The sequence below is a fragment of the Physeter macrocephalus genome, chromosome 17 (assembly GCF_002837175.3).
Source record: "Physeter macrocephalus isolate SW-GA chromosome 17, ASM283717v5, whole genome shotgun sequence".
Lineage (NCBI taxonomy): Eukaryota > Metazoa > Chordata > Mammalia > Artiodactyla > Physeteridae > Physeter > Physeter macrocephalus.
Genome location: NC_041230.1, coordinates 37629533 through 37653423, shown reverse-complemented (window position 1 = coordinate 37653423; position 23891 = coordinate 37629533). Strand labels below are relative to the sequence as shown.

The following is a 23891-nucleotide window of genomic DNA, read 5'->3' as shown; positions in this document are numbered from 1 at the left end:
GAAAAAAAAAAAAAAAAAAAAAAAAAAAAAAAAAAAAAAAAAGACCTAATAACCTAAAATGCGGCCATACACAAAGCCCCACTACTCTAGATACCATCAAAGAACAAAATGTTGACACTCCTCTTCATATGACTCCCAAATTTCATATTAAAAAACTTAGTTTTCCTTTATGTCATAAATTTGGGCTTCATAATAGTGTGTGTGAGACAGGCAAAACACGCAGATGGTGCGGGACTAGGAATACTTCACAGAGTGTGGGATGTAGGTCCGTTTTAGAGATGACCCACCTATAGCAAAGAACCTGACATTTTTGAGTCTGAAGTTCTCCCAACACCCAGGGCCCTCCTGCCAGTTCACTCACTCAAATGTGTGTAGGCAAAATAGTTCTCAGGATCTTTAAGAGTCAACCACCCCTCTGCAATAAGACATCTGGACACGGGGCTCAGGGAGCATATTAAAAAAATAGATGAAACCCTGTATTTGTTAAAGAAAGAAAAAAACCTGCCAGCTTTTAGGAGATTCATGAATAGAACAGAGACCTGAGACCCTGCAGAGCCTGCTGTCACAAGGGCCATGTCCAGTACGGGACTGATACGTGGTGTGACGTGGAGGGTGAACACCTCCTCTGTGTCCTCTCATAAATCAGGAGGCCAGCAATAGAATCCACAGGCCTGGATTTCTTAGGAGGGACAGTGTCAGCTCAGAAATTGCTTTTTCCCTCTATCTTTTAAAATTTGGCTGTTTTACATTCATTACCACATCAATTCTGCCAGCTGACTATGACTGGTTGTTTTGTAAAACCCTCCCACATTAACAGTACCCACCTTGTAGAACATAAGTACCCTTCTACTCTGGACTTTCTCTTACTGAAACCTAACAGGCCTCTAGAGATGTTCCTCAGTAAAAACCAAAAAATCGCTTCCTGAGAGTTTGTTCCCAGTGTGACCTTAATTTGTTCTCATGGCTCAGTTCCCATCTACCCAAAGAATAAGGACCTGTCTGGCTTCCCCACGTGTTAGGAGAGGACGCCAGCCTGCTGTGCTGAGACAGTCAACTTACGCTGGGTCTGTTTGGGCTGGTTGGTTCTGCCAGGGGGGCGTCCTCTCCGCTTCTTGGCAGGTGGTGGGGCTGGGGTCACAGGCTGAGGCTCTGGCTCGGGTTCAATCTCCACGGCAGGCTCCTCCTCATCCTCATTGTCATCCAGGTCTGGCTCAGCATTTTCTTCTCATGAAATCGGGAAGAAGAGGTAGTGGGGCAAGGAGAAGAGTGGTGGAAGAAAAAATAACACACAAATAATCACATATTCTGTGAAGTCTAGTTACGTATTTATTTTCATCGTTAAAAGCCTATTTAAAAAATGCTTTCACTGGAATTTTTGTTATCAGTGTTAACGGAGTAAACTGGTATTGATGCAAAATAATCAAATCAACCCAAATATTATTATTCATATTTTATGTGGACTGGATATTACTTTTTCCTATCAGCTTTAGATATCAGAATATTGAGTTTTGAATTCTTAGAGGCAACTCCACAGTGTGCCAGTTATATAAAAAAAACCCACAAATGGTGTTCTAAGTTGAAAATGAAACAAATGTTCCCTTTACCTACTACACAAGGATAAATAAAGCAGGACACTAAGCCTGAAATGGACCCCTGAAGAGTGGTGGAAGGTGTGCATGCATGTCTGTGTGTATGAAGTTCTTGAAGCACCGTGAGGTCCTATTTACTAGGAAAAGCATAAAGCCAAGTTTTGGGATTTAATTTAATTCCCAGCTGTTCCAGACCCAACAGGTTATTCTTAACTCCCTTACCTTCTCCCAAATGCCATTATCACATAAAAGGAGAGGGAACTGCTATAGAAAGAACACTGACAAGGAGCCTGATAATATGGTTTTGAGTCTCAGATCTCCTAAGTGTGTGACCTGGGACCATGACCACACTGAACCTCAGTTTCCTTGTGTAATCTCTAAAGCACTCCCAAGGATCACAAGGATTGAGATAATGCCTGTAATCGTGCTCTGTAACTTACATGCTACTACATAATCACAGTTGATTTTTACACTGTACATCACAGTTTAAAAATTCTCCATTATTCCATTTAGGCTTCATTAAATAAGAGATACTACCCTCATTTTATAGAAATAGAGAGAAGCTAAATGATTTGTAAGGCACAACTAACCACAGTTTGGGGCTCTTCTGCTGCCCACACCTATAGGCAACCGAAGAGTTCTTGCTACCCCTCCCCCATTGCAAGGCACAAAATGTACCCCGTCTGCCTTCCTCCAAGAAATGCAGGTTACAAGCACATTCTCCTTCTCTAGCACCAAATGTTTAAATTTAGAAGTCTGTGAGTAAATGCCTGATCTTCAGGACAAAATGCCTTATTTGCCAAGTGACTGAAATCCTAAGTGAAAATGTGGGGAACGTACTGGTATGTGGCAGAGTGTCAAGGACGACACGCTTTCCTGCTGAACTTATTCAAGCCCCCTATTGCCTAAGTTGGCCCAATGCCTAGAAAATTAAACAAATTCAGTCAGAATTGGGGGAAAAAGCACACAAAGAAGGTTAATAGGGTCAAAGGCTTATTGGCTGGGAGAGATTTTGGCAAAAAGCCTTGAAAATAGCAGTAGACTCTGCTGGTCAATTTCTGCTGATGGCCAACAGGCAGAACTTCTGGGAGGGAACAAATATGACTGTGTGGCCTTCACCAGCCCAGAAATTCTGGGATAAAGAGACACTAGGTATGAGGTCCAAAACCAAACACTGTGCTGTACAAAGCAGCAGTGCAGAAGACAAAGGGAGGAACTGTAGAAACCTATTAGGAACCGTCAATAAACTGCAGGTGAAAGATGCTTCTGGTAAAGTACAATTAGAGAGTAGAGCTCGTCTTGTTGGGAGATGAATCACAGAAATGAACAGGGAAGAACCATAAGAAAAAAGGGTATGGGACAATGTCTGTGGAAGTAGGAGGCTCTGCAACGAAGAGCAACTAAAGGTATCCTGAAGCTCAAGGTTATCTGTGGATCTCTGCTGGTACTTGAGGCCCTCTGACATTCCTCGGCACCTCCCAACAGTCCACTCAATTTCTTAGCCAAACAAAGGGATCCCACAAAATTCTCAGTAGAGAGTGATGTGCTTTTATAAAAATTAAGCAAAGTGACATTTTAAAAGAGGCATTCACTTAAAACTGAGAGAATGAAGATATTGCTTAAAATAGATTTTCTACTAAAAAAGGCAGCAAAAAATAAACTACTCTTATGCTTAGATGAATATTCTCCCAGAAATAAAGTTCTGAATAGAAAAGTGAAGTCTTTATTAAGATAAAAAAACAAAAGGGACTTTGTTACAGATTTAAGTATTAAAAACCTAGTACTTTCATGAACAAATTTTATAATAAAACCAATAAAGTAACATAAGTTCTTTAATATGTTTTCAGAAATTTCATTTCCTTCCCCGCTATTTCTACTGACAAGCAATGCAGCAGACAAAATGAGAACTCCTTAGAAATACATTAGGCATCATCTATAAGTGCATTCTCCAAAACAAAACCCCTCTACATCCTTTTCCAAAAAAACCTTAAATCTTTAAGTCACAGATGTGACTTCTTAACTGGCTGCCAGTAGCCCAAGTATCCACATTATAAAACCTAACACTATGAAAAAAAAAAAAACCTAACACTAAGGAATAAGTTTGTATAATCAAACGTGATTTCTACATTACCAACACCTTTGTTTGCCACCCCTTTCATGAGTCTAGCACCACAACGCATATACTTTCTGTCTGGATTTCATGACTAACACCCCAAAGAACATCAATGGTAGGAAAATAGGCAAAGTTTTAAATTATAAATGGAGAGATTAAGGTAGGAAGAGAAAGGCTGACCTTCATGGATTTGATCAACACATCTCAAGGCTAGGCTGACACAGGCAGTCAAACCAGAAGTTGGTCAGGATGCTTAAGCAACCTTCTTCATGTCCATTAGATTCACTGCTCAAATCTAGACCAGCTTCCTAAATGTAAAAGCTATGAACATAGAAAAGAAACTCTGCTGGCCTTAGAATATCACTAATCTGAGTAAATCGAGTAAAGATATTAATTTTGCTTCGGCTTTAACTGAACATAACATATAATATCTTATCAAGCAATGGAATGCCGTGAGAAAAAAAAGAAAAAAAAAAGAAAATTTGCTCCAGGAATAAACTAACTGCTGTTGTAAATATATACACACATCAGGAAGATTAGAGGTTTAAAGGAAGTATGAGAGACTGGCCTATCTCTGTATCCCAGCATGTCCATATGTAAATACACTGGAAACTCTGCACCAAAACCTGCCATGTATAACTAACTCAAGAAACAAGTTACTTACCACTGTCAGAGGAGTCCTCCTTTTTAGAGCGCATCTTTCTTTTCCTTCCACGTTTACTCTTCTTCGTTTCTCCTCCATTTTCCCCTTCTACACCATCTGGACCAGCACAATTATCAGCATGTCTTGCCATGGTATTCTAACAAAAGAAACAGAACCCTCTTTCACATTACTAAAAAAGGTAAGATTAAAATTGGAAGTTCTCTTTTAGTTTAATAAAAAAAACAACCAGGGGGCGGCGGTGGGGTGGGAATCCTATTAAGTCTCAGTGTTCTAGTATCTGCTAAATGTGTCCTGAACACACTCTCCCCATTCAGAGGAAATGGTCTCCATCTGGAGGGGGCGGGGAGAGAGACAAGGGTGGGCAAGAAAGGACAGTTGCTCAGAAGATGAGGTTGGGTCCTCTGAGCAGAGGAGAATCAGACCAACCTCCCTGTCCTGTGCAGACCTGACACACATGGCCCTAAGTGAAGATCCAGGACAGAACTGTTAAAAAAAAAAGTACTGAGTTCCCGGGACTTCCCTGGTGGTCCAGTGGCTAAGATTCCACGTTCCCAATACAGAGGGCCTGGGTTCTATCCCTGGTCAGGGAACTAGATCCCACATGCCACAACTAAGAGTTCACATGATGCACCTAAAGAGCCCACATGCTGCAACAAAGATCCTGCAGGCCACAACTAAGACCTGGTGCGGCCAAATAAATAAAAATATACTGAGTTCCCCATCAGTAGAAGGGTTCACATATGGACAGAAAACCTCGAGGTGGGGATGACTGACTCTTTTCCAAATGACAGTGCATCTCTATATTTATAACCTCAGTGGAAAAAACTGCCCTGCTTTGCAGTGGAAGCTCAAGAACGTGGTATCAAGAACTGTAAGACAGGAAGTAAAGTTCTGACTCTTACCCGGCGTGTAAATGTTTTCCCACACTTAGAACAGACAAAGGCCGCGGGGACGAAGTTGGGGTCATGATAGCGTTTGAAGTGCATGTCAAGGAGCTGTTTCTGGCGGAAGGTCTTGTCGCAATGGCTGCAGGCATAAGGCTTCTCCCCCGTGTGGGTGCGCTTATGCATGATCATGTGCCTCTCCTGAAAGAAAGTGGGGTGGGGGAAGGTCTCAGAGCCTGTCCTAGAGCTGCTACTCCAGCCACCATCTGTGTGCGTGTAGCTGACAAGACCTTTCTCTCCCAAGGGTCTAGGCTCAAAACTGCTTATTGAGAGGATAAAGTTAACCATACTGGGGTACAAAACTGCTTCCCAAAATCCTAGCACAGATATGCTCACTCCTGCTGGGCTGCTTCTGTAGATCACTCCCAAGCATCAGGCCCCAGGACCAGATTCTTCCCTTCTCTCAAGTCCTGGACTTTCTTCCCATGGTTTTGAGAAAAGCTAGCAGTCTGCCTGGAGGGGGTGGAGGGTGGGGGAAGGTGTGACTGAATAAAACTGTCAGTTGGAATCAGACATGATACAATCGAGAAGCAGGACCTTTGGTGACAATCTCATAAACCACAGTTTGAAAATATTATCCTTAAAAATAGTCACCATACAAGGTATATAAAAACCCTCTGATAAAACCTAACACTAATGGGACATCAACCGTTTTCTAACTATGAAGGGCTCTACCTGTCTGCAAGCGTAATCACACTGATCACACTTAAAGCGCTTCTCGTTCTTGTGTGACTTCTGGTGCTGGATGAGGGCATAGCGCTCATGAAACACAGCATCGCAGTATCGGCATTTCTTGCCCTGCTCAATGTAGGAATGCTGCTTTCGCAAGTGGACACCTGAAAGCAAAATACAAAAGCGCAGTCCAACTTGTGAAAACACAAACAAGCATTTCAAAGAGTTGAGGATACATTTCTTTCTGCTTCTTAAAATAATTACTCTGGCTGCTATACAGAAAATGAATAAAAAGAGTAACAGACATGGGGAGACTAGTTGAGACATTGAAACTGGATAGGTGAAAGAAGGTGGTGGGGTTTGGATAAAGGAGATGGCAGTGGGTACGGAGGGAAGGAGAAGAACTGATGAGAGACCTAAGAAGTTGAATTAACAGGATTGAGTGACTGGCCAGAGAGTGAGGAAGAGAAAGGTGGGTATCAGGAATGACCTCCGGGTTTCTGGCTTGGAAAACTGAGCAGATGGTGGGGCCATTTACTGAGACAAGGAATAGTGGAACAGGGCTGAAGCCCAAGCTGCGTTTATCTCTGGGGCGAAGGGGTAAAGGGGTTTTAGACCTTCAGTTTTGGACATGTTGAAGTTGAAATGCCAATGATATCAAAGTAGGGACAGGAATGGCAAGGAATAGATGGTCACATAAACCTAAATCAAAGGATAGATCTGGAGTAGGATTTGAGTGAGACCAAGAGAACAGATGAAATCACTAAGGCAAAGAAAGAAAAAGAGTATGGGTCATGCCTTAAGAAACCTAACAGTTAAGACCACTGAGAGGAAAAAGGATTAAAACAAGAGAAGGCTGAGAAGGAACAGTCAGAGAAATCAGAAGAAAACCAACAGGATGTAGTGCCATGAAAGCCAAAGGAAGACAGTGTTTTAAGGAGGAGGGTGCAGCCCCCTATGAAGAATGATGCTAAGAGATCAAGGCATATGGGAAGTTGAACATTCCCTTCATTCTGCAATGTGGGGTCACTGGTGATCTTAGTCAGAGTCACTTTACAGAGTGATGGGTATAAGCCAGATGGGAAGGAAACTAGAAGCTGAGGAAGAGAGGACTGTGAGGGATATAACTCTTTATGAGCATTGGCTAGGAAGGAAATAAGAGTTAAACCTAGAAGGGAAAGACTTTCTTTTAAAAAAAGACGAGAGATGTAAGCACATTTAGAGTTGAGGCGAAAGATTAAGGACTGAGAACATGAAAATGAAGGTAAAGATGCGATACCTGACCACGTAAAGGCTGCCAAGAACACAGGAGAGTGGGATCCGGGCAAAGGGACAGGTCACAGACAAGAAGAGTGACACAAACTCTCTAGTAGCAGATGGGCAAAGAGGATGAATGCAGGAAGGTTTACACATCTGATAACAGGAAATATGAAGTTTCAACCTGTTGCCTTTATTTTTTTGTGAAGTAGAAAAAGAGGTTACATACTGAGACCAGGGAGGCAAAGAGAAAAGGGAAGGAAGATTAGAGGTTTAAAGAAAGTTAACAATGATTTATCCTACTCTGTCATGGAATCTCCCACATCACAGGCACCCAAACATTTGTGGAATGAATGAATGAATGGACAAACTCACTGAGGAGAATGGGAGCACAACTGATGAGGACCAACAGCTGGATTACTCAGGAGCCCAGCTGCATTTGGAATCATGAATTTATGGCGCTACCAATCTGCTCAATCAAGGTGATATCACATCAAACTTAAAGAGGGCCAATTCTGGGGAATGGAAATAAGGTAGGGGAAAGGGATGGCTCACTTTTAACTCTCTACACATGTTCATTATATGAAGGCCTTTTATACACACGTATATTACTCCAAATAATTTTTAGGCCTCAACTTTCCCCTTCTGGTCCTCAGAGACTTAATAGTTAAAGACTTTCTTTCACACGTTCTTATTAAATACTTACAATAATGATTCTGTAAGGTAGAAATTATTCTTATACATCAGTTAAAAAAAAAAGACTTAGAGCAGTTAAGTATTTGAAGGTGAATCTTGACTCTGGTAGGTCTGTCAAGATTCTCCATGCTTTCCTGTGTCCCAAAGTGATGAATCTTAATTATTGCATATTAGTGTGAAATCAGACCTGCTTTGGGGAACACAAACTTGTTTGGGAATAGTTTTCGGAGATAACTATTATTTGACAGCTCCTAGGCAATTAAGTGCCTCATAAAGAGCTCGTTATGCAGGGTCTAAGAGGTATCACGCAAGTATAAAACACTCAAGGTTTTTATTCGCATCATGAAAGTGAATAACTTAAAAAAAAATTGAATAATTCAAACAGTGGCCTAACAGCTCACACACTGCCATGAGATATTACTGGTTTAGGTTTTAGTTTCTATACAGTGAGAACAGTAAAACTCTTTCATTTACCTGAGGACAGTACCTCTTAAGTTTTTCTAACAAAGTCCTTTCAAGAGCAGAGTAGGATGAACACATGACCCACTGGATCTTATGTGGAGCCCAAAGTCCTCTACTTCAAGCTCACAGTTTCATCTTAAAAACATTAGTCAGTCTACAGTTTGTTCAATATAGTCATATTAACGTAAAAATGTTTTAAGACACCAGCTCAATTGTGTAACTTTACTCAAAACCTTCTGAGTATAACCAATGCTGCAGTAAGACAGGCCAAGTTTATACTGTGGCTCAGTATGCTCCTGACATGACCTGGGTTCTTATGTACTTCCCTGTGTGAGAAATAGCTCTAGAGGGTTCGAGAGGACCCAAGTCCAGCTTTGCCACTCATAAGCTGTGTTGTGTAGCTTTGGTCAAGACACCTGGTTCATCATCTATAAAGCTAGAATATACCTTGATGACTTCATATGGTAGTTGTGAAGATCAAATGAGTAAAGAAGTCAAATAAAAGACAACCTGGAAAGTACAATTTATCTAAGTTTATATTATTATTATTCAGGGAGCAATGCATTTTGGATACAGAACAAACTGGGGCAATATTTTTATCTCTTTTAAATAATAAAAACAAAGGGATAAATCCAGGTGACCTTATCTTTAAGAATACGGGTCATAGTATGGGACTTCCCTGGTGGTACAGTGGTTAAGAATCTGCATGCATGCCAATGCAGGGGACATGGTTCAAGCCCTGGTCTGGGAAGATCCCACAAGCCGCAGAGCAACTAAGCCCGTGAGCAAAAACTACTGAGCCTGCGCTCTAGAGCCCACAAGCCACAACTACTGAGCATGCATGCCACAACTACTGAAGCCCGCAGGCCTAGAGCCTGTGCTCCGCAACAAGAGAGGCCACTGCAATTAGGAGCCCACGCACCGCAACAAAGAGTAGCCCCCGCTCACTGCAACTAGAAAAAGCCTGCGTGCAGCAACGAAGACGCAACGCAGCCATAAATAAATGAATAAATAGATAAATAAACAAATTTATTTAAAAAAGAATATGGGTCATACTAAAATTTCTACCACCAAACTCTGCCTCTATATAAACTCTAGCTTAGGGCTTCCCTGGTGGCGCACTGGTTGAGAGTCCGCCTGCCGATGCAGGGGACACGGGTTTGTGCCCCGGTCCGGGAAGATCCCACATGCCGCGGAGCGGCTGGGCCCGTGAGCCATGGCCGCTGAGCCTGCGCGTCCGGAGCCTGTGCTCCGCAACGGGAGGGACGGGAGAGGCCACAACAGTGAGAGGCCCGCGTACCGCAAAAACAAAAACAAAAACAAAAACAAAACAACTCCAGCTTAATTACGCACAGAAATATAGCTATCACCAAACCAATAAAACAGTCCCATTACCTAGAGAAAGTACAAATACTGTGAAAAAAACCTGAAGTGAACTGACTTTAGTTCGAATCATACTATGTCACTTCCCTATATTTGGGGGCTTTAATTATACTGTTTTCTCTCATTACAGCTGCCATTAATTTATAGATGAGCTCTAGTCAGGAAAGAATCTTGTAGCCTAGCTTCAGTAAGAGAAAGAAGACAGAAGAAAGTATCACTAGCACCTAAGCAATGACTTTTATTAAACAGCAGGCCATTCACATTCACAAAACTTACATGAAGTAATCTGTGATTTCCATTATTTTCACAAATTTGTCAAAATATATTTTTCATTTGCCACTAGTTAATTTACTTACCCAAATCACTTTTTCGGGCTATGACAGTGTCACAGTGGGGACAGTGAAATTTGGCCACATTTTCTGTGTGCTTCTGTAAAATGTGCATCTTCATGGTACCACTTTGGGTAAACCGTGCATGACAAATATAACATTCATAAGGTTTTTCCCCTTAAAAGGAAATACAAAATGAACAACTTAGATGAAATAACTGAATACTATCATTTAATTGGAGGGTAATCCAGGTGGCAGATGTGCTAATCCGCAGAGAATCTACAGTTCTTAATTTAGCAAGGATGAGGCTCAGGCCCACTGCCTGGCTCATGCCTATCTTCAGAGATGGAAAAGAAGTCCCAAACTATGGCCGCCACCACCTCTGCTTTGCCCAGCTCTGCCACGAGTCCTTCACATTTTAGTAAGAGTAGTTCCTACAGCAGTACTTACCTTTGGGGGGAAGCAGACGGGATGACAGGAGGACCTGCAAGATTTTCTTTTTAGGAAAAGAGAGTACTTTGGAAAACTGACGAGTTGGGTTACTTATGTAACCTACCCAGACTTCTTCTAACAGTAAACACTTTCCATCCTCCAATGTATATTCAGAGCAATGAATTCCAAAGATATGCCAGAGAAGCATTTGTCAATTATATACTACTCTCATACCAGCTTCCATTCGGTTAACTAATAGGGGCATGTGGTGGTTCACAGGGTCCCACGGGATCCACTAAAAAGCGGTTCATTAATACGAGGAAGGGAGAAGTCCTACCTGAATGGGTTCTCATGTGCCTTTTCAGCTTGTATGTGTCCCTGCTGGCATAACTGCATAAGCTGCACTGGAAAGGACGCTCTCCAGTGTGAGAGCGAATGTGACGTTTTAATTTGCTGACCTGAAACACAAAAGCAACCGAACCTCTTAAACTTTTGTTAACATAGACTGTGACATGAATACTGTGGGTGAGGCACAAAAGCTTATTTTTTGGACACTGCAGTTCATAATACAGAAGAAGTCTAAAAGACAGTATTTCTTCCTCCTCATTTTTAACTGTTGCCTCTCAAATCCCTATCATAATACAAGGGAAGAGGGTAAAATGGATAGGGGCATAGATGAGTCAAGATGGGCTATTATTAACTGTTAGGCTGGGTGATAGGTACATGGGGGTGTATTATCCTAGTCTATCTACTTCTATATATGTTTGAAAATTTCCATAATAGTTTTAAAATAATCCATGCTTATTTATGGATCAATTTCCTAACAAATTTTGAATCCAAGTTAGTAAATGCATTTTAATTCCCTTAAGTCTCTCTTCCTATATCATCAGCACTTCCCTGACAGGCCAGGCGCCTCTCACCTTCCTCACTATGGACTTATGCTTTTCATCTTTCATTAAGTACCTTTCCAACAAAACGGTGACTTTCAAACTTGACTCTAAAAAGTGTTCTGAACACTTTTAAATTCCTATATACACAAGGATCTATTCTTTTTCAACAAACTGCTTATTCCTGCTCCAATATCACACTGCCTTCATTTACCATATAGTTTTCAAACAGCCGATAGCACAAGCCCCTCATTCTTTTTTCTGTTTTTAAAATTTATTTATTCATTTATTTATGGCTGCGTTGGGTCTTCATTGCTGCATGCAGGCTTTCTCTAGTTGTGGCGAGTGGGGGCTACTCTTCGTTGCGGTGTGCAGGCTTCTCATTGCAGTGGCTTCTCTTGTGGAGCACGGGCTCTAGGTGCGCAGCCTTCAGTAGTTGTGGCACGTGGGCTCAGTAGTTGTGGCTCACAGGCTCTAGAGCACAGGCTCAGTAGTTGTGGCGCATAGGCTTAGTTACTCCACGGCATGTGGGATCTCCTCAGACCAGGGCTCAAACCCGTGTCCCCTGCATTGGCAGGCGGATTCTTAACCACTGAGCCACCGGGGAAGCCCAAGCCCCTCATTCGTTTTTCAAAATTTTCTTAGTCATTCATATTTACTCTTCCAGTTGAAATTTAGAATCAACCTGAAATGTGTATTTATTTATGTCCTTTGGAAAATTTTGAGACGTTTTCTTCTTACAGGTAGGTATCAGATGTTTTTTGCTGTTCAATTTATCCCTAGGTCATTTTATTGCTGTTAGAGTTTGAACCTGTTTCCTACTATTGATATTGTATAAATAAGTCACTGATTCTTGTGTATTTATCTTGGATCTGACCACCCAAATGAACTCTTACTGCTTTGGGTTTTTCAGCCAATACTCTTGAATTTTCTATGTAAGCAAATATGTCTGCAAGACATGACAGTTTTGTCTTTCCATTTATAATTCATTTATTATTTTATACTATTAGCTAGGATTTCCAATACAATGTTGAAATGGTAACAGTAGGAATGGAAATCTTGTTCCAAAGTTTAATGGGAATACTTCTAGTGTTTCAGAGTTAATTAGGCTGGCTTTACTATAGGTTTCCAGTATATACTCCTTATAATAATTTTTTTTTTTTTTTTTTTTTTTTTTGGCTGCATTGGGTCTTCGTTGCTGCGCAGGCTTTCTCTAGTTGCGGCGAGAGGGGGCTGCTCTTTGTTGCAGTGTGCGGGCTTAGTTGCTCTACAGCATGTGGGGTCTCCCTGGACCAGGGCTGAACCAGTGTTCCCTGCATTGGCAGGCAGATTCTTAACCACTGAGCCACCAGGGAAGTCCCTAAAGATATTTTTTTCTACTCTTGACTTGCTAGAACTCTGAACAGTAATAAGTATTAAATTTTATGATTTTTCAGTAACCTATAGAAATGATATGGTTTTTCTTTAATCTCTCAGTGTAGTACACACCAATAATATCCTAATGCTGAATTATTCTTGCATTTTAAATACATTCTATTTAGTAATCACTTATTTTTAAATCTATTACCAAATTTGGTTTGTTAATTCACTTAGAATTTTGGCTTTTCTGTGAGAAACAGAAACAGTTTTCTTTTTGGAAGTATCCTTATCCAGTGTTTTGGTAACAGGGTAGCCTCAAATAATAAAGGTGATATATATATATATATAAAGCAAGCAAGCTAGCTAGCTGCTGGGCCTTAGTTGCAGCATGTAGGATCTTAGTTGAGGCACACAGGACCTTCATTGTGGCACGCAGAATCTTTTAGTTGCAGCATGTGGTATCTTTTAGTTGAGGCATGTGGGATCTTTTAGTTGAGGCATATGGGATCTAGTTCCCTCACCAGGGATGGAGCCCAGGCCCCCTGCATTGGGAGTGCTGAATCTTAGCCACTGGAGCACTAGGGAAGTCCCTAAAATCTTCAATTCTGAAGTGCTCTTGGTATAGTTACTCATTTCTTTGAAGTTTGGTAGAACTTGCCTGTAATAATATGTGGATCAATGCTCTTTTTTTAAGATGATTTTTAAAAAATTAATTAATTAATTATATTTTGGCTGCGTTGGGTCTTTGTTGCTGCGCGTGGGCTTTCTCTAATTGTGGCGAGTGGGGGCTGCTCTTCGTTGTCGTGCGCAGGCTTCTCATTGTGGTGGCTTCTCTTATTGCGGAGCACAGGCTCTACATGCGCGGGCTTCAGTAGTTGCAGCACACAGGCTCAGTAATTGCAGCACGTGGGCCCTGGAGTGCACAGGCTTCAATAGTTGTGGCGTGTGGGCTCTAGCGCGCAGGCTCAGTAGTTGTGGCTCATGGACGTAGTTGCTCCGAGGCATGTGGGGCTGTGGTGGGGTCTTCCTGAACCAGGGCTCAAACCTGTGTCCCCTGCATTGGCAGGCAGGTTCTTAACCACTGTGCTACCAGGGAAGTTCCTACTGCTCCTTTTTGTTTTTTTTTGTTTTTTGGTTGCGGGTCTTAGTTGCAGCATGCACGTGGGATCTAGTTCCCTGACCAGGAATCGAACCTGGGCCCCCTGCACTGGGAGCGCTGAGCCTTATCCACCACGCCACCAGGGAAGTCCTGTTAGTGCTCTTTTTTTTAATGGGAAAACCTTTCACACTCATCACATTTTTTTTTTTTTTTTTGGTGGTGGGGAGGGGGAGTGGGAATGTAGTAATCTAGCAAGATTTTCTATCTTGTATTAAGTCAGTATGAGCACAGTTCATACTGGAATCATGATCTTCTTCAGAGAGGAACCAACAAGGAGCTGAATACTCACTTCTACACTGGCGTAATCACACATGGAACACTTAAATGGCTTCTCATGGGTGTGTTTGTAACGACGATGCCGCACCAATTCTCCACTAGTCACAAAGGCCATGTCGCAGTCTGGGCACTTGTGAGGACGAGTACCTAGAGAAAGGAGAGTATAACAGAAAGACAAGATCAAGGGCACAGTTAATTACAGAGTTCAATGTGTGACACAACTGCTACATGAGGTTGGACCTTGGTCATCTCATCAACCCTCCCTGAGAGTAGCTCCAAAAGCTATGGGTGAGCCCAGCTGACTTTACAACACTAACCCCAAAATATTAGAAACACATGCCAAACATTTAGTTTCTCTTAATTATCCATCTGAGTATGTTGCTTTTGAATACAAAATATTTTTATCCCTATTTTGTGAATGTTCTGGTCACTATGGATTAAAGGTTAAGAGAAACACCATTCTGTTCCAACCCTTCTAAAAAATATACAATATCTTTAAACCTCAATTTTTATCAAGTACAGGCCACAGAATTAATAGTTATTTGACCCAAGATCCTTTTGCACATCAAATCTTACTGTTATTATGATTATACATATAGGGCCATTGGGCTGTCCATATTGACCCACTTTTTCTTTAAAAAAAAAATACAAATATAATAACATGTTTTCTATATAAATTTGGTTTGATAAGGTATTCTAGAGATTTATCAAAGGCTTTATAAAGTAGTATTGCCTTTTATGTTATGTGATTTAAACATCATTTTCAAACATCAACATCTGATATTCTGTGATCTGAAAGTCAAATCATGGAATATTTAAATATTTTTATGAACTAATAATATACCCTCTATATTTCTTATTTTGTTTTTTCTTTCACTGAGATAATCTTACTGTTTTTAATATGTCTTCCCATAGTAGCCCCATAACATAACATTACTTTAGTAGATCTTCTCTAGCCACTTTATATTCTGAACACTGCAGTGAAAATATCATGCCCAGGTAATAATGATAATAAGGAGATAAAGCTGACAGTAGAACACAGTGCTACCTTCATAGGTTATTATATAGAAACTAGGGACTGTCTGTAATTGTGGGCTGTGGGTAAGGGGTGAACAGCAAGGTAATCTCAAACACCAAAATCAAAGGAAGGCTACCTTTGAGAATGGAATTAAGAAGAGTCACAATGTAATGAATGGGTCCAGCCATCTGCAGAAATGATTCTCCCAGAGATTGAGAAAACACTGGAGAGGGAAATGTGATTGGATATGATAGTAACTAGAAAATTCCAAAGAATGTTCATTTGCTCAATTTGCTTCTTTACTACCACTGAGGATTAAGAGTGAAGGATAGAGTTCTTATCTATGAAAAACGTATAGTCTGGTGGTACAAATAGGTAAGTAAAACAACGACTAACAAGAGAAGGAAAGCAACATCCATTTCTATTAGGACGAGGTAAGTTGAAAACAAATAATTTCCAATGTTTACCTAGTATTATCTAGGGGAGAGAAAGAGGCCTGCCTCTGGTAGACATAAGCATGGCAATTAGGAAAGAAGTGGACACTGCTGTGGGACAGAAGTTTTCATCGGGTTGACCCACATGACTGCCTATGTCACTCTGCTCAAGGTCCATGGCTCCCCAAGTCACCCTTCAATTGCTACAGCATCCTGACACAGGCAAGGCCGCCCCCTAGAATGCAATACGACTGCCTCTAGAAAATAAAAAGGTATACTCCTCGGCATAAACTGATTTTCTGATATGAATCTGACTCTTGAGGATTTGGTTAGTATGAATTAGTCCTGCCAAATCATTCCTGAATAACCAGACAGACTGAATTTCTTATTTTCAAAGCTGAGGACTAGACCATGACATGCAGTGCCCACATCAAGGCACTCCCGTTTTGGCAAGTCCTATAATGGGGTCAGCTGCTTTCATCTAGTCATAAGCCCTTTCCCTAGGGTTTCAAACTACCAAATAAAACATATTATTATCAAGTGTCTGGGTAGAAACTAGGTAGTTGGTGAAAAGTGACCAAGTCACATCAGCAAATATACTAATGCACAGCATACTGCTCATTGGCCAATCCCTACTTGATCACATTCATCAGACAAGCAGCACATCAAATAAAAAACAAGAATCATCATATAAAATGAGGTGGAGAATCTGGATAGAGGAAAACTATTCTGCATGAAGAACTAGGTGAAAGAAGTTTCTATTAGCACTTACAGCCAAATGCCAACACCGAAAGTATAACGAGCCCAGAAGAGAGTCTAAAGAGAGATTTAGCCCATAGTCTCCCCTCTTTAGTGACCCCAGAACCTGACCACAGCCAACATGAAGCTAATATTAGAGTATTAAGTATGTGTGGACCATGAATGAATAAATGTTTGAACTGCTGGAATGGTGTCTTAAATTTTCCATTCTGGGATTATGAATTATCTTCTTTGAGGTAAAACAACCAGAAACCATAGTTTTTACAAAGGTAGGATTTCATTTCTATTTCTAATGTTCTTCCTCATAGTGCCTGGCAATTACTGCCTGGGAATTTAGGGGGAGTTAGTTTTTGTCATTGTTGTTAAAACCTTAGCAACACAGTGGTGATACCTTTGGGAAATATTATAGGTTAACTACCACAGAAAATCTTTTTCTGAATCACCATCCTTGTAAAATTTAGATTATTTTCCACTAAACTTTCTTTACATTTGCCTGTAACTAAGTCCGTCTGCTTACAATAAATCAAGATCACAAAGAGGGTACCATAAGAAAGAACAAAAACATCTTCCCACTCTTATTCCCACTGGAATCAGCTTAGATGATATATAAAACCCAAGTTTAAACCTTTGCTATGCTGTAGCCCCCAACATTCTTAACCAGCACCCACCTGTGTGTGTGTTAAGGTGATTCCTCAGAAGGGTGACTGTCCTGAATGCCCTGCCACAGAGATGGCACTTGTGTGGTCTCTCATCAGTGTGACTTTTCATGTGCCGATCCAAATTTGAACGCCGTGGACATGTGTAACTGCAAAGCTCACACTGGAATGTCTTCTTTACACCTATGTGCAAAATAAAACACTTACTTGTTGCAGGGTTTCAAAGTGTTAAGATTAATCCTAATCTTAAACTTCCACAAATATATTTCATTAGCCTTTTATAACTAAAGCCAACTAAGTCACATTGAATTATAATTATCTCATGCCACTAATAGATTTACTTCTTTCTCTTCAGGACTTAAAAAGTACTCAATCTGGAAAAACTTCTTTTAGACTGGCGCCCACATCACAATCTTTAAAATAAATCCATTTAATGTAAAATACCCTGCACAGGCACTGTGTTAGGTGCTTTATCCCAAAAAGGTTTTATGAGAGTATAATGGATAAACTAATTTTACCTTTCTTTTTAATTTTTGTTGGTTTTGGAGGCTTCATGTTACCAACCACTTTCTCTGCGTTAACCTCTGACAGCAGGCCCTCCTGCTGCTCTTCCTCAAAATCGTACACAGACACATCCACATCTTTGCCCTCCTCCGTGTAACGCAGCTTGCTCTTTTTGGTTTTCTTTGTTTTTTTGGCTGGTGGTTGATAGTCTGGGTCTTTTTGCCAACTAGGATCTTCCTGAGGCGGAAGTTCCCCTTGCTCTAGCGTCTCCACCTCTCCATTGGCCCCCACTTTTACCACTTGAAACCCTTCAGGCAAAGGTAAGGTGTGACATATCATGGGTTCACTTTCTGCAAGGCCCTCTTTAGACACTTCATTCTCATAAGCCCCCTGAAGTTCTTCTACTGAAGTGGTAGCAACAGGTACAGTCACGGGAACGGGTACTTGCACAAGCTGAAGCTCTCCTATGTTTATAGGCTGTTCCTCCATATTTACAACCTGCAAGGTTATAATCTGGGTATCGTCTACAGCAGCCTCTGCTTCTGGAGCAACTGCACCCTCCATTACTTCAGTCTTCATCTGAAGAAGGGTAGGATCCAGCTGTTCCATCATTACCATCTGTACACTGCTATTGACATCCTGGACCACCTCACCCCCGTCAGTCTGGTTCTGGGGTAGGTGGCAAGTGTCCTCTTCTTGGCCCCCTTCCCGGCGTCTCTGGTAAGTCTTTCTCTCCTTTCCTTTAATGAAAGTTTCAGACTCTTCCACAATGGCTTCAACCGCCTCACCTTCCATTTCCCCTTCCTTTATTAAGGGAGAACACAGATTATTATATAAAATAAAATTTGCCTAATTGAAAACATATACATTTTAAACAAAAAAGACCCCTGATGAAGGAATTAGGCAGCAGTGGTTGTTAATATTACAAAAAGACACAACAGATATTTACCTCCTGATGGAAGAATGGAATACCACCTATGAAGCAGTCTTGTCAAACAAAACAAAAAAATCTGAAACGAATCAAGCCTCTAGATCCAACTACCAATTAACAGGAAACTGGTGACAGATGATATTAAATTACACTACAGGGATGAAATTCATGAAATTCAGACTGAAGGAAACTGCAGGAATAACTACCCAGTTTCTTCTGCAAATAAATCACCAGGAGAAAATAAAATGGGAAAGGTAGAGGGAGAACCTACAGATCAGTGGTTCTCAACCTGGGGTGACTATGCTTCCAAGAGACATCTGGCAAGGCCTGGACACGTTTCTGGTTGTCACTACTGTGGCAGGTGTGCTACCAGTATCTAGTAGATGCTCTGGCAGAGGCCAGAGATGTTACTAAACATCCTGCTATGCACAGGTCAGTCCTCCACAACAAAGAATTATTGGTCCCCAAATGTCAATAGTGCAGAGGTTGAGAAACTCTGATATAGACAAAAGATGCCTAAGAGATACAGCAATCACAGTGTATGGATCTTGTTTGGATTCTGATTCAAACCAACAAATGGTTTAAAAAAATGCCACGAGGACTTCTCTGGTGGCACAGTGGATAAGAATCCACCTGCCAATGCAGGGGACACAGGTTTGATCCCTGGTCTGGGAAGATCCCACATGCCGTGGAGCAACTAAGCCCACGCACCACAACTACTGAGCCTGTGCTCTAGCGCCCACGTGCCACAGCTACTGAAGCCCATGCGCCTAGAGCCACAACAGTTGCCACCGCTGGGGCTTCCCTGGTGGCACAGTGGTTGAGAGTCCGCCTGCCGATGCAGGGGACGCGGGTTCGTGCCCTGGTCCGGGAAGATCCCACGTGCCACGGAGCGGCTGGGCCCATGAGACATGGCCGCTGAGCCTGCGCGTCCGGAGCCTGTGCTCCGCAACGAGAGAGGCCACAACAGTGAGAGGCCAGTGTACCACAAAAAAAAAAAAAAAAAAGAGTAGCCACCTCAAGGAGAAGCCTGCGCACCACAATGAAGAGTAGCCCCCGCTCGTCACAACTAGAGAAAGCTCGCACGCAGCAACTAAGACCCAACACAGCCAAAAATAAATAAAATTAAATCTTTTTTTTTTTTTTAAAGGGACTTCCCTGGTGGCACAGTGGTTAAGAGTCTGCCTGCCAATGCAGGGGACATGGGTTCAAGCCCTGGTCCGGGAAGATCCCACATGCCACGGAGCAACTAAGCCCGTGCGCCACAACTACTGAGCCTACGCTCTAGAGCCTGTGCTCCGCAACAAGAAGCCCACGCACCACAACAAAGAGTAGCCCCCGCTCGTAGCAACGAAGACCCAATGCAGCCAAAAATAAAGAAATAAATTTATTTTAAAAAAGCCACAAGACAATGAGATTCAACTCTGACTGGACATTTGATATTAAAGAGTTATTCACAAAACTGGTTTAAATCTTACACATTTCTTACATCTGGCAGAGGACCCCACTGTTTTTAGCTAAATTCTCCCTTAGAAAACAAGCCACCCGAGTATTTTTTGGAGCCAAAATCAGAACTTGGATCCAGACTCCAATAGTCCTGCTTGCAGCTACACACACCGCTACCTCCTGTCTCATACCATCAACTTGACATTCATGTATCTCTCTTGTCTATAAGACCATGAGTTCCTTGAGGACAGAGACCATGAAAACAAGTAGTTTTTACTCTTGAGCACTATGCCCAGGTTGGTAAGAACACAATAAATGCTAACTGAATATATAATAGAAAACAGAAAAAAAAATCAGTTTTTTTCTGATTCAGTTTCTGGCTCTTATGTCTTGTGAGTGCTGAGAGTACTGAGATACCTAAGAATAAAATGAGTTTCATCAATTATTTAAATCATATCAATAATCTGACTTAACAAAACTGACAAATATATAATAGGTTAATTCAAAATTAAAATTTAAAGTGTTTTGTATTCTTGCCCTCGTCTCAAACAAAGCTTTTGCTACTTCTATTAGAGACACGTTTCTTCAATTCAGGTACCTTAACACCATCTGTACTAGCAGTCAGAGAAGGGTCCCTAAGTCAGGACCACCTATAAAGCAGTACAAAGACTAAAACTATGCAGGCCTGGTCCTGCATTCTAGGAGTTATTGTCTAACAAAAAAGACAGAATAGGTACAATGGCTCAAGGTAAAAGTGGTAGGTTTGGAGAACCCTACATAACCAGGTGTGAGATCAAGATGGGCAGGATATTTAAAGACAGCATGGTGTGTGTGCACACACACAAATTTTACAGGGGAGGGGGTCCCTACGTAGAAAAAATATATGATGGAATTGGTTATGAGAAAGAATAAAAGAGCTAAAGAATAAAAGACTTAAAAAGCACAGGATAGAGGAAAGGGTAGAAAGAGATAGGAGAAAGATGTATTGGCTGTGGCCATAGAGTGGACGGTCTTGAATGACAAAATATTAAGACTATACTCATAGGCTTCCCTGGTGGCGCAGTGGCTGAGAGTCTGCCTGCCGACGCAGGGGACACGGGTTTGTGCCCTGGTCCGGGAAGGTCTCACATGCCGCAGAGCGGCTGGGCCCGTGAGCCATGGCCGCTAAGCCTGTGCGTCCGGAGCCTGTGCTCCGCAACAGGAGAGGCCACAACAGCAACAGGAGAGGCCACAACAGTGAGAGGCCCACGTACCACAAAAAAAAAAAAAAAAAAAAAAAAAAAAAAAAAAAAAAATACTATACTCATTTGGCTGTCAATGGGAAATCACATATGCTTTCTTTCTTTCCTTTTTAAAATTTTATTTATTTTATTTTTGGCCGCATTGGGTCTTTGTTGCTGCGTGTGGGCTTTCTCTAGTTGCAGCTAGTGGAGGCTACTCTTCATTGCAGTGCACGGGCTTCTCATTGCGGTGGCTTCTCTTGTTGCAGAGCACGGGCTCTAGGCACGCGGGCTTCAGTAGTTGTGGTGCACGGGCTTAGTTGCTCCGCGGCATGTGGGACCTTCCCGGACCAAGGCTCGAAACCACATCGCCTGCATTGGCAGGGGGATTCTTAACCACTGTGCCACCAGGGAAGTCCCATATATGCTTTCTGAGCAGGGGAAATTAAGATTTACTTGGTTCATAAAGAACAGTACTTGATTTCTTCAACAAAGTGTATCCGTATTTTTGCAAAAGGGAAAGATGCATGATACATATAATGCCCTTTGGCTTTCAAGGCCCTTCAGTATCTGACCCCAGATAACCTATTCAGATTCATGACTTGTTGGTCTTTAGCCATTACTTTTCCCTGTATGTGTCTGCTCATAAAACAACCACACTACTATGCACATAAAATTTTTCTCAAAATGATCCATTTCCCCAGTTGGCTTGTTAAAGCTCTTTGAGGGCAAAAGCCAGGCTTGAAGCAACCAACAAATTTGGACAGATTCAGCAAACCTCACCACCTGCATGGAACAAAAGCCAAGGCTAATGGAAAACCTTGTGGGTTGTTGGGTTGTTCTGCCATTACCTGCTTTCATTAGTCCCTTATTCTCAACAACCAAGAGTATATACTATTGATACAATGCTCAATGCAAAGATCTCTTACTATGTTCCATTAACAGCGAGGACAAATATAACAAAATGTTACTGCAGAACATGAGGGTCAAGGGACATTTGTGAAGTGCTTTATAATTTGCCTGTAAATAAAAATGTCTGAGCATCAATGTGCTAGCATTTTTTTTTTTTTTTTTTTTTGCGGTACGTGGGCCTCTCACTGTTGTGGCCTCTCCCGTTGCGGAGCACAGGCTCCGGACGCGCAGGCTCAGCAGCCATGGCTCACGGGCCTAGCCGCTCCGCGGCATGTGGGACCTTCCCGGACCGGGGCACGATCCCGTGTCCCCTGCACTGGCAGGCGGACTCTCAACCACTGCACCACCAGGGAAGCCCGTGCTAGCATTTTTGTAAGATCTTATTTATATTTCTGATCACGAAAGACTACTTGAGCCATGATCCTAACTATAATTACTTTTATATAACCAATACTGTTCAGATGGATTTGTCTTGGGACAGGAATGTTCTATACTGGCACTATCCAATAGAAATATAATGGAAGCCACAAAAGTGAGCCACATATGTACCATTAAAAAATTTCCAGGGACTTCCCTGGTAGCACAGTGGTTAAGAATCCGCCTGCCAATGCAGGGGATATGCGTTTGATCCCTGGTCCAGGAAGATCCCACATGCTGTGGAGCAACTAAGCCCGTGCACCACAACTACTGAGCCTGCATTCTACAGCCTGTGAGACACAACTACTGAGCCCACGTGCCACAACTACCGAAGCCCGCGCGCCTAGAGCCCGCGCTCCGCAACAAGAGAAATCACTGCAATGAGAAGCCCACGCACAATGGAGCGTAGCCCCCGCTCAACACAACTAGAGAAAGCCTGTAAGCAGCAACGAAGACCCAACACAGCCAAAAATAAAAAGAAATTTAAAAAAATAAATAAAAATAAAAATTTCCAGTAGCCATATTTAACAAGTAAAGAAGCAGGTGAAATTAATTTTAGTAATCTATTTTATTTAACCCAGTATGTCCAAAATATTATCATTTCAAGATGAAATCAATATAAAAAATTGAGATATTGTATATTCTTTCTTCATAAGCCTCTGAAATGTGGTATATATTTTATAGTACACCTCAATCTGAACTAGTCACACTGTAAGTTCTCAACAGTCACATGTGGTTAAGGGCTACTGTATTGGACAGCACAGTTTATACCTCTGTTATTCAAAGTATGATCTGAGGGCTTCCCTGGTGGCGCAGTGGTTGCGCGTCCGCCTGCCGATGCAGGGGAACCGGGTTCGCGCCCCGGTCCGGGAGGATCCCATATGCCGTGGAGTGGCTGGGCCCGTGAGCCGTGGCCGCTGGGCCTGCGCGTCTGGAGCCTGTGCTCCGCAAAGGGAGAGGCCACGGCAGTGAGAGGCCCGCGTACCACAAAAAAAAAAACAAAACAAACAAAGTATGATCTGAGGACCAGCAGCGTTGGCTTAACCTTGGAACTTGTTCCAAACACAGAACTTCAGGCTCCACCCTTGACCCACAGAATCAGAATTTGCAATTTAATAGATCCCTAAGTGGTGTCATATATTAAAGTTTGAGATGTACTACTTTATACCATTACTCTTCTCACATTTTTAAAAAAAGCATTTTCCAGGCCATGACGGTCTGAAATTAGTACCCCAGCAAAAATGATAACTTCAATGTTGTAGTTAGGAACAGAGAAAAAGCCCCATCCACCTTGGAAACAGTCTTGGAAAAGTATCAAAGGACGAAGAACAAAAAATTCACAAGCTGTAAATGCTAATGCTAGCCCTGCCAC

At 41.9% G+C, this 23891-nt stretch overlaps 1 protein-coding gene across 3 annotated transcripts in view; it reads right to left on the bottom strand.

Moving 5' to 3' along the window:
* CTCF (CCCTC-binding factor) overlaps positions 1 to 23891 on the bottom strand; it is a 47780-nt gene that overhangs the window by 1956 nt on the left and 21933 nt on the right. For all 3 annotated transcript variants that reach the window (XM_024124878.3, XM_024124877.3, XM_024124876.3), the window contains 9 exons: positions 17608 to 18397; positions 17102 to 17272; positions 14236 to 14369; positions 10879 to 10999; positions 10137 to 10286; positions 5986 to 6146; positions 5269 to 5451; positions 4367 to 4502; positions 1060 to 1221 (listed from right to left, as the gene is read on the bottom strand). In XM_024124878.3, coding sequence (XP_023980646.1) covers positions 1060 to 1221; positions 4367 to 4502; positions 5269 to 5451; positions 5986 to 6146; positions 10137 to 10286; positions 10879 to 10999; positions 14236 to 14369; positions 17102 to 17272; positions 17608 to 18388 — 1999 coding nt within the window. In that variant the 5' untranslated portion in view covers positions 18389 to 18397. The remainder of the gene's footprint in view (positions 1 to 1059; positions 1222 to 4366; positions 4503 to 5268; positions 5452 to 5985; positions 6147 to 10136; positions 10287 to 10878; positions 11000 to 14235; positions 14370 to 17101; positions 17273 to 17607; positions 18398 to 23891) is intronic.